We start from the raw sequence: 16338 nt of genomic DNA, 5'->3' as shown, positions 1-16338 counted from the left end.
GCAAGTGAAATAAGTATGAAACTACTTTAGATCTAATTTAAACAGGTTCATGTAATTGAAACAATTTCAACTTTAAACTGCACAAATTTCTCAAACAAATATATGATGGTTCTTTGCGCGAAAATTATTAATAAAAAGATTTTATTTTAGATTTAAATATCTTTTAAATTTAATAATTCATAAATTTAATCTAGATCATATCTAACAAATTTATGATTAAAGATAGATCTACATGAACTAGGACAACCTTTGCACTGTAAGGGGTAAACCTTACAGCAAGACAACCTACAATTCGTGATTGATCTAAAAATTTTAATTTCAGATTTAACAATCAGATTATAAATTAGATCAAATCTAAAAAATAATCTAAGCATGTATAAATAATCATATAATAAACAACCTAGGCTCTGATATCAATTGAAGGAACCAGATCTAGGGTTTCAGGGTTAGATCTTGAAACTTTTTCAAGATCAGACAGCAGGAGACTAAAATAAATCAAAATTTATCTTATAAAATTAGAGAATCTCTAGATCTAAGATCCTATTACATAATTATTATATGGCATTAAATCAAAAATTAAAATGTAAAGAGCAAGAACTACATGTTGATCATATCTACATGTTTCTATACTACATCTAATGTATGTAAAATATAATAGATCAGATCTATTACTTTGCAAGTTAGACGTTCTAACTTTGTTGATCTAGGCTTGAGGATGATGTTGTGAGCCGCACACGCATCCAACCTCTAGGAGTCATCCACATGAGCCCACGAATCATGATCAGAAGTCTTGGTCCAAGAAATCAGCACAGTATGCTAGTACTGTGCTGATTCTTCTTCGATGGTCAATCAGATGCCTCCTTCTTCTTGATTTGGACTCTTTCAAAGATAAGAAGTAGGAGAAGGAGTTTTAGATCTGAGACACTCTCAGAAAACTCAAGATGGAGGAAGAGAAGAGGTGAACACAGCAATCCTAGAAGAAGATCCTCTTCTTCTTCTCTTTGCTCTCACCTAGACACCTAGTCTTGTGTTTATTGTATATCCACACCCCAACCTTCTTTCTCTCTAATTTTTGCATGCCCCAAAGATCTCTCTTTTCTCTATTTTTCACAAAAAGTTCATGAAGAAATTCATTTTAAATAGAGAGATATGATAGAGTCCTTGTCTAGATCAAATACCTAGTCAAGGTATATCCAAATAAGGCAAGATAAAAGGTGCCCAACTCTTGGGCACCCCCTCTTTCTTTTTGTACATAGACCACCAGCAAAAGACGCATATTATGTGCCATAAAAATCATAAAAATCTCAAAAAATATCTGGATAAAATCAGTGCCATAAGGAAAGAGTTTTGGTTTCCTAAAACTCTATCTCATAGAATTTGAAATCCAAACTAATTCCTACTTTGACTTGATCCACAACCACTTTCCATGTAAGAGAGAAAGAGAAGAAAGTTTTGGGTGTGTGTGAAGACCTAAGAGAAAAGTTTTGTCGCACAAAATAAGAGAGAGTGGGCGTGGGGGGCTAAGGTGGTGCAAGGTGGAATCCTAGTCTTACTAGGATTCAATCTATGTCTTGTTCTAAATTGGTTTCTCAAACCAAATCAACCTAAAATCAAATCAACTCAATTAAAATAGATCTTAACTCAATTAAAAATCTAATTTAATTAGATTAAATTAAAATTAAATTTGATTTATTTTTTTAATCGAATTAGAAATTAGGTTGATCCAAGTCCTAATTGAACTAGGACTAATTTTTTCTTGCACTTGGCTTATCCAATAAACTAATTGGACTTGATCCAATCAAGTTCAAACTAAATCTAATTAAATCATATTCAATTAGACTTAATCTCAGCATATTGACTTAATCAAATTAAGTCAATTAGCAATCGAATTGCTAATCGATCCTCCTGCAACACTTGCACTAGATTAAATGTCAATCGTATTGATCATTTAACCCTAGAACGATCCTTAATCATTCATCAACCATCCGATCGGATCGCGAATTCTAATGTGTGTGACCTCATAGGTCCGAATCTAAGTCGGTAATACAAGAATAAATTCTTGTACCAATCGAAGTGACCATCTAGCAATGGTACCCGACGGTCGGATAGGTCGAATGTGTAGAACAACATCCTTAGAACCCATGCGGATATAGTTTCCATATAATTCATCTCCTTGACCAAAATGCTCATAGGACACCTCAGAGTTCAATTATCAACTCTGATCAAGTTGTCCACATTGTATTTCAAAATATCAAATCCATCTGATGGATTACCCTGGCCAAGATTTTGCTAAATTGAAATACAGCGACTCATTCTTCTCCAACTCTTGGAGTGGTCAATCCCATCTCGATCACACTCTGACTTCACAAGTACTTGACTGTGCCCAGAAGCCTTCCATCACTGAATTAGAAATTCAATTAGTCCAGTACCAAAGCACAGTGAGTTGCTTGCAAGTCACTGAGGCGATCTCAGGTCTAAGGGACACTTATACTTATATCCCATCAGAGACATTCTCAATAGCAGAATGCTCTAGAGTTGATCATGTTCAATGACGATGTATCCTTATATCTCACATGTATGCCATACCAGTGTCTCCACACTCATTGGTTAAGAGGACAACCAACCCATATGGCCTACAGCGACCTATGCTCGATAGAAGCTGTCGTCCTTATTAACAACCTATCATTTGGTCGTGAATAGTTTTAAGGACTAATTGATAAATCCTCTCTTTATCGAACCTAAATAGTCCTAAGGACTTCATCACAATAACAGAGTTCATTAGAAGATGAAAACTTATGATGAAAATGCCAAAAATATATTTTATTTATTAATAAATCAATTACAATATAAGGTTGCTCAACCGTCAACAGCTTGATGATTGGCTTTTGGGATATATTTTTCAACATATCTCAGGTGGGTTGTCCCACTGCATGCCATGAGCCAAAATGAGGCATGTTGGCTACCCAATGAAAGGGGATGACCTAGATGGGTCGCTCCATTTTGTATTAATCCAGTTTTTCATACATTTAAGATCCGAAACGTACTAGAACACTTTAAAATGCTCTCAAAAGACTTCAAATCAATTGGACACTCTCAAAAGGCTTTGAAAACATCTCCAATTTGTAGAGTCTTCAACTTTGGCACGCTTGATGAGGCTTTTCAAATCCAATCTCTTGGACTACCTGAAACATCACAAAATAATCTTCAAAAACAAGAAACACATTAGTAGTCCTCTCAAATGATTTATGATTATCAAAATTAATTTTTGGAGTAACACTTTATCTTTTTGTGTCTTCTTGTGAATATTTCTTTTTAACATTAACAAAGAGGGGGAGAAGGACTAATTGAGCATTGAACATATAACCAATGAATAATGAACAATGTAAATGAACAGTGAACATAAAAAAATTTGAAAAAAATTTGACGTGAAGATCACTTCATAAGAAGCATTTATTAAGGAGGACCTTAATCTTTAATAACTAAACATCTTTTGAGAAGCTCATATATCTAGATTTTTGTAAAAATACAACTCATTCATATAGCTTATCAAATTAGAAATTACTTGTGCATATAGTGTATACTGAAATATAAAAAGCTATTACTTTTATGTTGAATATTGAGCAATCCATTTTTTATACATATACTGTTATATGCTTAATATTTTATTATCATCAAAAGGGGAGGATTGTTGTCTCCATGAAAGATTTTGATAATCACAAAATATTATAGCATAATTCGATACTAATATTTTTTAAGTATGTCAAAGAATGTTGTTGTAGAGGAAAAAGGCCGTTGAAAGACTCTGAATATTATTGAAGATTAATTGAGTCAAGAGAAACTTATTTTGAAGAAAATCAATATAAAAAAAATCATCTAAAAAAAGTCGAGCTGACTCATCCAGAAATCAAGCCGTCTCTGGCACGATACGTCCTTATTATTTTGGCATGGCACACAGTCGAGCCAGTTCGAAATAGATCTGAGTCGGCTTTCTCAAGATAATAGAGGAGTTTTTGAATTCTGCAAGTCGAGCTAGCTCGAAACGAGATTCGAGATGGCTCTCTCAAGTCAATAGAAAGATTATTTTTCAAGCATGTAGTTCAAGCCAGCTCGAAGCAAAATCCGAGCCGATTCTCTCAGTCGATAGAAAGATGAAATTCTAATTTCTGCAGTTCAAACCAGCTCGAAGTAAGATCGAGCCGGCTCTTTCAGTGGAATAGAATGTTGAATTTTTAGAAAATACTATTCAAACCGACTCGAGAGCAATTCGAGCCAGCTCGATGTTGTCTGACAAGTACTACGACTAGTTCTGTAGAAGCCGCTTTTCGTCTAAAAAAAGGTTCTAACGGCTATTTTTCATCTCCAACGGTCCTAAATGGTTAGAATCAAGTTCAAATCACTCAAAGCTTCAAGGGAATGGATAAGAGATAAAAGGAAAAGCAAAGACAAGAGGAAGAATATTGTTCATGAAAAAAAAAAGCACTTTGAGTATTCAATAGCCTTCAAAAGAGTTCACCTATTTTCAACAATTTTTTTCTTAAATTTTTTAAGTCAATTCAAGGATGAGAAAGAGCTTTCATTGCAGACATTCAAAGCTTCCTTAAAGAGAGCTTCAACAACAATAAATCAACTGCAATAAGATTTTTATTGTTGTACTAAATTTCTTACTTAAATTTACTGTAAAAGTTTTAGTTGGGGCTGAAATTTGAAGGGCTGAATTTGTACCAAACTATGATTAGTTTGGGGGAGCCTTGGGATAAGACTTATAAAGACTTTGATTGGTTGACCTGGGTTAAAATTAATTGAGTTTGTTTATGAGCTCGGTGAAAACAAATATACTGTAATCAAGTGATTATAGTAAAAATTTTCAAGGGGTCGTTTGGAGAGTAGATGTAGGTGCTTGAGGTGTACTGAACCATTATAAATTTGGTGTGTGTGATCTTTTTCCTCTTTTGTATTTAGTTTCAGTTCATTTGCTCACTGTACATTCAACATATATTCACTTTTGCTCTGCGTGCTATTGTTTAAATTTGAAAAAAAATTTATAGCTCTATTCATCCCCCTTCTTGGGTTATCTAGCTGGACAACATTAACTTTGATAGTTCACTCCAGAACCAAAAGGCATCTGCAGCTTATATTATTAAAGACTGGAGTGGCTATCCCCTTGAAGTTGTAGCGATTCAGTTAAACCTTAGCTCCGTGCCTTTTGCTGAACTAGTTGGTGCATGGACAGGGTTGTGGCCAGCTGTACATGTTCTTAAGCAAGATCAAATTTTGCTGGAAGGTGACTCTGCAGTGGTCATCTCTTGGATTACGTTTGCCACCTCCTCCAAATGCGATGGCCATCCTATTCTACGAGATATATTACAAATTCGAAGGATCCTTAAAATTTTTATTTGCACCCAAATATTTTGAGAGGCAAACTTGGTAGCTGATTGGATATCAAAACATGCTTGGGATGATGACGAGATTTATGATCCTCTGAGTCCAATGCCCCTGGAGCTTAATGTTCTTCTTCAGACAGATGCAAATGGCACTAGCTATCTTCATTTATGATAATTTTTCTTTATTTTATTTTTTTTCTTCTATGCTGGTTGTCTTGGCTGCTATGGAGTTGCACACGCTTTCTTCTTTAGCAAATCTCTTCTACATTCTATGTCTTTGCACACAGTCTTGAAGCACTATTTTTTTATCAGCTGTTCCTGTACCTCTGCTACCTTTGGACTATTTTATTACAGTCTCAGTTACTTTCAAACCGACTTCATCGGGTGGGTTTTGTCACCTTGCTGCTGTGTTGCCTTACTTCAACAAAGAAAATGATTCTCTTTCAGGTTTTACTATAATTGAGCCAGGTGGAGTGAAGCTATTATATATTTATATGCGGTGCTTTCTTCATTGCCATATGGTTGCTGTTTCTACTATTTTGTGGCTCTTCTTGCTGGTTGCCTCCTCATTTTTATTGCTGCCTTTGCACTACCGTCATATACTGCTTTACAGGCCCTGATATTTGCATCTTCTAGAGGATCTTGGGTTGCTTTGGATTACTCTATAGACTTGTTGCTGTTTGCATTCTTATTTGATGTAAAAATGATTAGGGTCTCTGCATGTTGCTCTTCTACATGGGTCTACTCCATCCTCCCAAGGTTTTCTTTATCAATAGCATATATGCCCCTTTTTCCATACAACTTGCTGCTGCTGCATCATATATACATATTTCAAACTTGTCAGACTTCAGTTATACTTCTCATGATGAACAGTCTTCCTATTGGCTTCATTGGTGCTGCTGATTAGTTTTTCAATCCACTTTCGGATTATATACGTTTTGTTTCTTCTCCTCATGCATCTCTGGTGCTGGTAGTGTATACCTGTATGTGTTGTATTTGGGTTGCAACTACAATTTGATCCATGGCTTTGGAATGGTATTTGTTTTGTATTACGTACTTTTGTAAGAACTGTTACTCTTAGCTTAATATAGAGCTTCGGCCCTTCTACCAAAAAAAAAAGGTACATTTTTTTCCTCACGTGCATTGCACGTGCTGACCACTCGTTCCTGACAAGAATTTCACATTGATGACAACAAGGCCGTTCGTCACGTTCTCGCCGCCTCAAATCACAGCCACCACCGGTCCAATCAGGGGCTCAGCTGGCCCGACCCAACCCGACAAATAGCCGAAACCCCTGCCAAATCAAGCCGGTTTATAGTCTACACCCTCCCCCATCCTAGCTTATCACCCTCTCCTTCTTCCCCCTCTCCCTTGCCACTCTGTGATCCCCTCTCCATGCTTCGCTTCTCGTAATCCAGGTGAGATCTCACTCTTTCTGTTCCGTCTTCATCTCTCCCACCATTTTCCGCCCCCTCGTTTCTTCCAAACCTTCTCAGATCTTATCCCCCCACTCTCCTCTCTTCCTTCTTCCACATTTCCTCTCTTTTTACTCGGTCAGATCTATAAATGTTTAGTCCAACATCGGTTTTTTTCCACCACTCGCTCTCGTCATCTTCTCTGACCCCATCCCCTTCTTTGTTTTATTTTATTTACTTTTTCAGATGAATTCTTTGATCTAGAAGGAAACAATGGAAGAGGATCTACACAAACCAACCGAAGTCTCCCCGCCGGCCACCTCGTCGCAGACCCCGGCATCCAGCGGGTCCTTCCCCCCGGCCGGCAGCTCCCCTGCGGGCCCAACTCCCGACGACGACCTCTTCGAGGCCGTCTCCCTCGGAGATCCCGATCGTCCCGCCCTTGATCCGTCCACCGCCGACGGTGCCCATGCCGTCGACTCCGTCCGCTCCTCCACCTCTGACAACCTGAACCGCACGTCCGGCGCCGACGCCGTCTCTAATTCCTCCCCCGTTGCTGCGGCCGCCGCCGCCGCCGCGGAGCTCCGCGCCTCCCTCTCCCCCGACATGCAAACTTCTCCGCCCTACAGCCCCTCCGGCTCGGCTCTCAGGCCGTCGCCCTCCTTGGGCAGCTTTGATTCCTACACATCCCCTGTTGGATCGCCGCTGAAGCCGAGAGTGAAGCCGGCGATGCCAGACATTTCCCCGGAGCTTGTGCATCTGGTTGACTCTGCCATAATGGGGAAGGCGGAGAGCATCGAGAAGCTCAAATCAGTAGTGTCGGATGGTGGCGGCGGCGATGTCGGGGACGTGTCGAGATCTGTGGTTGATGCGCTGCTTGTTACCATGGGAGGTGTGGAAGGCCTTGATGAGACTGGAGGCGGTGCGCCTGCAAATCCTCCGAGTGTGATGTCCAGTTCGAGGGCTGCGGTAGTTGCTGCGGAGCTCATCCCTTGGTTCCCCTGGCAAGGAGACTCGGAGACCCATATGTCTCCGAGAACAAGAATGGTTAAAGGTTTGCTTTTAATTTTGCGAGCGTGCACCAGAAATCGCGCAATGTGCTCAGCTGCGGGATTGCTTGGAATATTGCTGCAATCAGCAGAGAAAATATTGGTCGATTCCGTTGATCGGGTATCCTGGGATGGGACGCCATTGTGCCAATGCATTCAGGTTTTAGCAGGGCATTCGTTGAGTGTGATCGATCTTCACCACTGGCTTGGAGTGGTGAAGAAGACACTCAAAACTGACTGGGCAGTGCCGCTGATGCTAGCACTGGAGAAGGCCATGCAGAGCAAGGAGGCGCGTGGCCCGGCTCACTCATTTGAATTTGATGGTGAGAGCTCTGGCTTGCTTGGTCCTGGGGAGAGCCGGTGGCCTTTCTCCAATGGATATGGATTTGCCACATGGATATACATTGAGTCATTTGCTGACACTCTCAACACAGCGACTGCTGCTGCTGCCATTGCTGCAGCAGCTGCTGCGTGGTCAGGGAAGACATCTGCTGTGTCAGCGGCAGCTGCAGCAAGTGCACTTGCAGGGGAGGGTACCACTCATATGCCAAGGCTTTTTAGCTTTCTGTCCTCTGATAACCATGGTTTGGAGGCCTACTTTCATGGCCAGTTCTTGGTAGTGGAGGTTGGTGGTGGGAAAGGTAAAAAGGCTTCTTTACATTTCACGTATGCATTCAAGCCACAGACTTGGTATTTTGTTGGGTTAGAACATACTTGCAAGCAGGGTTTGCTTGGAAAGGTGGAGAGTGAATTGAGATTGTATGTAAATGGGAACTTGCATGAGAGCCGTGCTTTTGAGTTTCCACGGATCTCGAAGCCATTGGCTTTTTGCTGCATAGGGACAAATCCACCACCCACGATGGCTGGTCTCCAACGGCGTCGGAGGCAGTGCCCCTTGTTTGCAGAGATGGGGCCGGTTTATATCTTCAAGGAACCCATTGGGCCAGAGAGGATGGGTCGACTGGCTTCAAGGGGAGGAGATGCACTGCCTTCTTTTGGAAATGGTGTGGGTTTACCCTGGTTGGGAACAAATGAACATGTGAGAAGTCTGGCAGAAGAGAGCTTGAAGTTGGATGCTGAGATTGGAGGAAGCTTGCATCTTCTCTACCACCCCAGCTTGCTGAGTGGGCGTTTCTGTCCAGATGCATCTCCTTCTGGTGCAGCAGGTTGGTTACTTTATCATTTTTTCTGTTAATCTTATGCACTTTCTTGAACACTGAGGAACAATGAAATTTTAGTGGATTTGTTGACAAAAAGGCAATAATACAAGTTTAAATAATCATGGCAAGATGGGTAGTGTTTATAAACATTTCCTAGATCATACTGTATGGAAACTTCCTTTAATAACTCATGCCAATAAATAGTACCAGTGGTAACCATTTCGTACTCTCTCTTTCACAAGCCACATACTTTGACGTAGAACTTGGAAGTTGGAATTATATGCTGAACTCTATCCACTTGTTACTTGACCTTCAGGAATAGGATATTAATCTTTTGATCAAATTCAGTGCAATCATTTGTTGCTGAATTCAATTCAATGTTATCTAACTAATGCCAAATGCAGGAAACAAACTTCGGTGGAATCACTTTGACAAAGCATATTTGGGGCATTTAATTACTTTGTTAGGAGAGGTTGATATGAGACAAGGACATATCGGACATGTATCTACACATGATGTTGACCAATAATGTTCGCTAGGATGTCACCCGCACTTTGCAATGGATGAGGCGCGGCAGGGGAGGGGGTAGGGCATGACGGAGGCACGGCTGGCGGGGGTGTGGGGGGGGAGGCACGGCTGGCGGGGGTGGGGACTGGCAGAGCCGTGGGGGAGGTGGGGGGCGGGGGGAGTCATGGCCGGTGGAGCCGCAGGGGGAGAGGGCGGGGTTTTTTTCCCCCTATGGACCGCACGGTCTCCGCCGGCTGTGCCTCCCCCCCGCCCCCCGTGCGGTCCATGGAAAAAAAAAGCCCTCCTCCTCTCCCGCCCCTGCCCCCGTGTCTTCGCTGGCTGCGCCTCATCTGCTGCAAGGGATTTGGAAGGATTCCAAGCAAAAAAAAAAAAAAATGGAGATCTATGGGAGGGAGAGCACCTGTGGGAGATTGGAGGGGGGAGCCCGATGCCGGTAAGGATTGGGAGGAGAGTGACGGTGGAGACCGGTAGGAGAGCAGGGAGGATGTTGGCCTCTCTTTTTCGGAGATATGTGGGAAGGAAACCACTTGAGAGAGATCGGAAGGGGGAGAGGTAGAGAAGGTTCGAGAGGGCTCGGGAATGATTTGATGGAAAAAAAAAATAGGGGAGTCCTAAGCGCGCTGAAAGAAAAGACAAAAAAAAAAATGTAGCCCTTCCGCATCTGACGTGTGTGCACAATCAACTTTGACGAGTTACATGCCACATGGCACGCAGGGAGAGTGGAGGGATGCGTTTTAATGTATAGGATAGATTTGGGGTAGGCTTGCATTGGATGAAACATGATATAGCACTACTAAATTTTTTTTAAAAAATAATTAAGTTATACATGGAAATGGTAGTATAATGATTTGCGTTTGTTTGAGGCATTTCCATTTTACATCATGATGAATCACATCTGGTGTTCAGACTAATTTGATTTAAAGAATCATCTCCATGACCTGCTCTATGGATTAGTGTTCAGCAGATTTCTTCATGTTCTAGTGCATTACTGCCACCTCAATTAGGCTTCATTGCTAGATGATCACCCCCTTTGAACCCACTGATGTCTTTCTTTGAGTAACTTTGGAAAGACTTCCAACATCATCCAATCAGCTTTATACTTCTAGAATAATTGAATTTTGTGTTACTCAGGCTTCTATTATTCATGCTCTCGGCCTTTTAAGATTTTTAAGTTTTGGAGCGGTTTGATCTTGTAGTGCTTTATGCTGTTCACTGGAAACAAGGTTTTGAAGTTGCCTGGAAATGTATGTGATTCAGAAAGGTCTCTTGCCCAGCTTCGGTAAATTATTTAACATGAAGAGGCTTTTCTTTCTAGGCAGTGCAGGAATTACTTAATAGAGGTGAATGAAATAGGACTACCTTAGTGATTTCACTCTTTTCAAGCATCTTTGTTTGCTGCCATGATCACGGATGGCATGTGTATCTCCTAGTCATCGCCAACCTGTTCAGTATTCTTGTTGCCTTGACATATAAGCAAGATTTTTTAATGATGATTGAGGAGAACCAGAACACCTAAAGCTAAATGGTGCACATTTACGTAATAATGTACGCAAAAAGATGCTTTATGATATTTCTTTGAGCACTGTTCCATTTTCATAATGCACAAATGGTTCAGTCATTAAGTTGGGACCAAAATGCTAACTTTGCCTCTCTGGTTCATAATAAAACATGAATTGAAGCCATTTTGGTGAGGTTTTGGGGTATAAAAGCATTTCCCTATATTTTATCCTCACAATGAATAGAATCATGGATCGTGTTCCATTTGATGACTGTTTTATGCTTTAAAACTTGAACACTATCTCAACAAAACCTGTTTTTAGAATGTATATTTTATCCTTGCATGGTGTACCTTTTGCATTGGCAAATTATCTTAGTCAAGCTTTAAGAAGGGTGGGAAAAACCATTGCTGTCAGTAACATGACAGAGTGAAGAAGACTGCCCGAAGGATAACCATTTGCATTTGGGACCTAGTTTTGGAGCTCCATATATGAAGACCCCTAAACACCTCTGGAATACAATGGGGAAACTTAATTTACAAATAACCAATTTAGAAATTTCTAATGCTACCATTACTCAGAGAATGGGGTTGTGAAGATACTTGGACCTTCGCTGCTATTTAAAAACCAAGTCCTTGGCCAACTGACATTGAGCTCTTTGATGTTTGTTCCTTACCAAACAAAATGTGACTTTTCACTGACCTTCCTCCTTTTCAACTTTTACCAATCATGAACGTTTATTGTAATAAAGATAATTAAAAACTGCTTATTGAGCTTGTTATAGTTGATGAACACTCAACTTGAGTCTGTTGTGCTTCAACTTGCTATTATGTTTCACACAACTGACAATTTGTTATTGCATGTTAAACGAAAAATGCAATGTGATGTAGGAATTTATCTGCACCCAAAGATATGCACCCTAAAATCAAGGAATCTAAATCATTGAGACGGTGGTTGATCTAGAATCCAATTTTACCCGCTCTATCTTTTTTGACAATTATACAATATTTCTTCACACCTGGTTTCTCAAATGTCTTCAAATCTGATTGCTGAACTGTTGCGGAGGGGATAATTTCTGCAGCTTCATTCCTTTTTTAGCTTCAGATATGTTAAAACAGCAATACCCTGCTTTGACATTGCAGAGATTTATCACAGCTGAGGACAGAATTCATATATAGAGAGTAGAGAAGAGAAGAGAGAGAAAGAGGGATCTAACAAACTTTGAGAAAGTTTGGAGAAGTGCAAAGGGATATAAGAAATGGATGACAACATAAGGGAAGGGGAGGCCTGCATCCCTTCAATTTTCATATACTAATATCTGATAAAAACCATGAAAAGCAGCCGGCTTTCTACTCCCTCTTTCAGCCTTGATCAGATGTCATTTATGAACACTATTTAAAAGAAAGTAATAAAACTCTAGGCTTGCCAATTATTGCTCTATGTCTGGTAATAGAATAGGGCGGCTTACTTTAACCAACACTCTACTTTTTGATCCGTCCATGGAGCATACAAATTTCGTGGTGGGTGAGACAGAATTGGTGGGCACAAGCAGTCTGCTATTGGTCAGACAATGACTATTTCACTTATTAGATTAATGTTAGCCACCTATCCTAGAATAGACTGGGATGTAATAGAAAGAATGCGAAATGCAAAACTGCACAGCCATGTAGGTTTCCTAATTGAGCCCTTTTTCTGGGACTCTGTAATCGATGTGTAATTTTCTTACATGGGACACATAGCTTCCTTAAAAGTTTCTTGATTGACAGATTTAATAAAAGTTCCAAATATTAATTAGAGGGCTTGCTTCTCAAGCAATGGGCAGGTCAAAACCATTTTTTACCACAGCAATCAGGGAACCAGCAATTACCTGATTGAACTGGTCCTTTGCACCAGGAAGGACTAACTGGGCATCTTGAGGTCCAGAAGGTGGGGGATTGGGTGAATCCCTGTTCTCCATTAAAAGAATCAGCAGAGAACTATTTAGTTATTCTGGAATTATACAAGAGTTTAATGATTCATGTATGAACTAATCTTGACTAAATCAAAAAACCATAAACCTTTGTGCCATTACAAATAAGTGATGGGATATATTTTTATTGGTGGTGCTGCATTTTATATTACTTTGCATTTCTCATGCTTCTGTTTTTATATGATAAATACATAAATATTTTGATGACTTTATGTTTTTTCCTCAGGTTTAGTTTTTCTAGTTTTCTGGAACTTTCTTGCATTTTGTTTGAAAATTTTCCAGATTCTGAATATTTATTGCTATCCATGTTGTTCCCAAATGCTGAACTTTTGACTACGATAATTGTTGCTCAAATGTACAGTATATTTTTGTCTTGTATGTCAAATGTCTTCATAATTATAGTAAATAGTATAGGAACTTAAGTGATTCTAGGGGAGGTCCTGTCATCAGATAAATGGTCATATTGTAATATTAAGCAATTAGTTGATTGTTTGCATAATTTTTACTTTTACGAAAAGTGCGGATTGTTTTCCAAGAGGCATCAATGACCATTATGACCAAGTCTTCTGCTACTTAAAACTGACATCCCTCTTGACATGAAAATTGTCAGATCTTTGTTGCATATGCCCCTGCCATCTCAGGTGGTCTTCATCTCTTCTCCTCAGTTGATGTGACTCTGTTGTCCCCATTATTTCCTCACTCTGCTCATAACAGTCCCAGCCTATACTAATTTTATCATGTATCAACCTTAATTTTGTCTCCCATATTTTGCATGCTTGATCCTCATTTTTGAACACTGAAGCTATACAATATTACTAGTCTTAGTGAAGTTTGATGATATTTTCTCTTAAAGTTGCCAAGGCATGTCTTGGTGACATAACTCCTTAGCAATATCTCTCCACTTGAGCTTCCTAGTTTTTAATCAAACAGTTGTCTCTGCCAGTAATCTCAGAGTAGAGACTATCATTATCAGCATTGGATTTGTGATAGCATATAATGTAGTCATGTTTGAACTGCGAAAAAAGATTTATTGCTGTACTTAATGTGTAGGTTTGTCTATTTAGTGTGCAGTTGACTGGGTGTATTCTAGATATTTGTTATATTAAATATTCTGGCCTCTTCCCTAATACTAGCAATTGAATGCGTGCGTGCGTGTTTGAAAAATATAAAGTTTTAAATTATTATAGAAATAAATTTTAAATAACAAGTAAGTTCTCTTTTGTATTATTTCCTTGTGTTGTCATCCTTTTTAATTAATTTTTTAAAATAATGAACTTTATTTAAATTGGAGTTAGTTATGTATTATAAGAGATGTGGAAGAGTGTTTCTGTAAAGAAAAATGACAGACAGAATCAAATAGAATTTTTCTCAAATGCAAGACTGTTGTTTTTATGTATAATGTAGATATGGTGGTTGTATTTGTGAGTTGAACCATCTTTAAACTCTCAAAATAAACACCCCAAAAACTTTTTCTTTTTTGTTGCCCATCATGGATGTTACTCAAAGCATCCGCTTTGCTAGATTTTATCATGCTTCAAATTTCGAACAGGTCAGGCGTGTTCATGGTGGTGAAAAGAGTTTATGACTGTCTTGAGATTATGGTTATTGATGAGTTTTCCTGTTCTCTTTTTCCTACCTTGTGAACCTTAAAATATCATCTGTGAGGAAACATAGGCTTCTGAATCATACATACTTACAATCCAACTTGATTTGATTGATGCCTTCATATTATAATACATCATCTGAACTTCACCTTTTTAGCTTCAGGATGAAACGTTCAGCTTCCCTGTCTTGGGTAATTACATCAAATACATGTTATTCTTAAATTGTTTCCATGATTCCTGAGGATTTTGTGTTATGGTTTACATGTTCTTAGGGGTGCTTCCTGGTCAGATAATAGTTTATGCCTTTCTTAAACTTTTCAGGTGTTCACCGGAGACCTGCTGAGGTCCTCGGGCAAGTTCATGTTGCTTCTCGAGTACGCCCGGCAGAATCTTTATGGGCCTTAGCATCTGGGGGTCCATTGGCTTTACTTCCTCTGACAGTCAGCAATGTGCAGATGGATAGCCTGGAACCTGTAATTGGTGATTTTCCTTTGTCTCTTGCGACAACTTCACTCTCTGCCCCTATTTTCAGAATTATCTCCATTGCAATTCAACATCCTGGAAATAATGAGGAGTTATGTCGAGCACGAGCACCTGAGCTTTTGTCAAGAATTTTACATTATCTTCTGCAAACTCTATCAGCACTGGAACTTGGAAAACAAAATGGATTGAGTGACGAGGAAATTGTTGCAGCAATTGTGTCCCTATGTCAATCACAGAAAAATAATCATAAACTTAAAGTGCAGCTTTTTAGTACGTTGCTGTTAGATTTGAAGATGTGGAGTTTGTGCAATTATGGTTTACAGAAGAAGCTTCTGTCTTCACTTGCAGACATGGTGTTTACAGAATCATTGGCCATGCGGGAAGCCAATGCCCTGCAAATGCTTCTTGACAGCTGCAGAAGGTGCTATTGGGTTATTCGTGAAAAAGATTCTGTTGATACTTTTTCGCTTCATGGTGCACCGAGACCTATGGGTGAAGTGAATGCCCTGGTTGATGAGCTCTTAGTGGTTATTGAGCTTTTAGTAGGAGCAGCAGCATCTTCATTGGCTGCCGATGATGTCCGTTGCTTGATAAGTTTCATTGTTGACTGTCCGCAACCTAATCAGGTAGATTCATAAATTGTCATCAAGTCAGTTATTATTCTAGTAAAAAATATCATGATACTATTGCTGTATCAATTCTAATAAATTCTTCTCCTTGAATTTCTGGATTAATTCTTATATCATTGTTTATATTGCTATTTTGTTTTTTTCATAATTGTCTTAGCATTTAATTGCATTTGTCTGCTCTTCCTTAAACTTTTGCATCATTGTTAAGCATATTTGCAGCTTTCTTGCATGGCTTCTTGAGATTGACTTTCCAGAACACCTTGAGGCTCATGGTTGAGGCTTTACAAGGTGAAATATATGGCATAAATTAGCTTGTTTGAGCCATATGTGTAGCATTACATGTGCGCCTTAATATTTTTCCCCAAATATTCTTTGCATTACATTATATGTAGATTTAAGTTTTAAAACTAGGCATGGTAACATATATTTCATTGATAACCATTAAGATCCATGTACACTGTTATTTTTTGGAACTTTTCATTTTATCAGTTCCAGACACAAACCTGACATCCTTTAACTTTCTTATTTTTCATACATTTTTCTTAAATTTTCAATTTTTGATTATTTTAAACTTTTTATTTTTTGATCATTGCATGACTCATACAATATGATTTGTAGACCTGA

General features: G+C 39.2%; 1 protein-coding gene across 1 annotated transcript in view; it reads left to right on the top strand.

The window, feature by feature from the left end:
- Nucleotides 1-6677: 6677 nt before the first annotated feature.
- LOC105035113 (BEACH domain-containing protein C2) overlaps nucleotides 6678-16338 on the top strand; it is a gene marked incomplete in the record, with an annotated part of 97910 nt that continues 88249 nt past the window's right edge. Inside the window, 3 exon segments of the mRNA XM_073245534.1 lie at nucleotides 6678-6799; nucleotides 7043-9011; nucleotides 14924-15711. Of these exon segments, the coding sequence (XP_073101635.1) occupies nucleotides 7070-9011; nucleotides 14924-15711 (2730 nt within the window).

The sequence above is a fragment of the Elaeis guineensis genome, chromosome 11, assembly GCF_000442705.2.
Source record: "Elaeis guineensis isolate ETL-2024a chromosome 11, EG11, whole genome shotgun sequence".
Taxonomy (NCBI): domain Eukaryota; kingdom Viridiplantae; phylum Streptophyta; class Magnoliopsida; order Arecales; family Arecaceae; genus Elaeis; species Elaeis guineensis.
The sequence above is the reverse complement of the archived record's forward strand: the minus strand, read 5'-3'. Positions and strand labels throughout refer to the sequence as shown.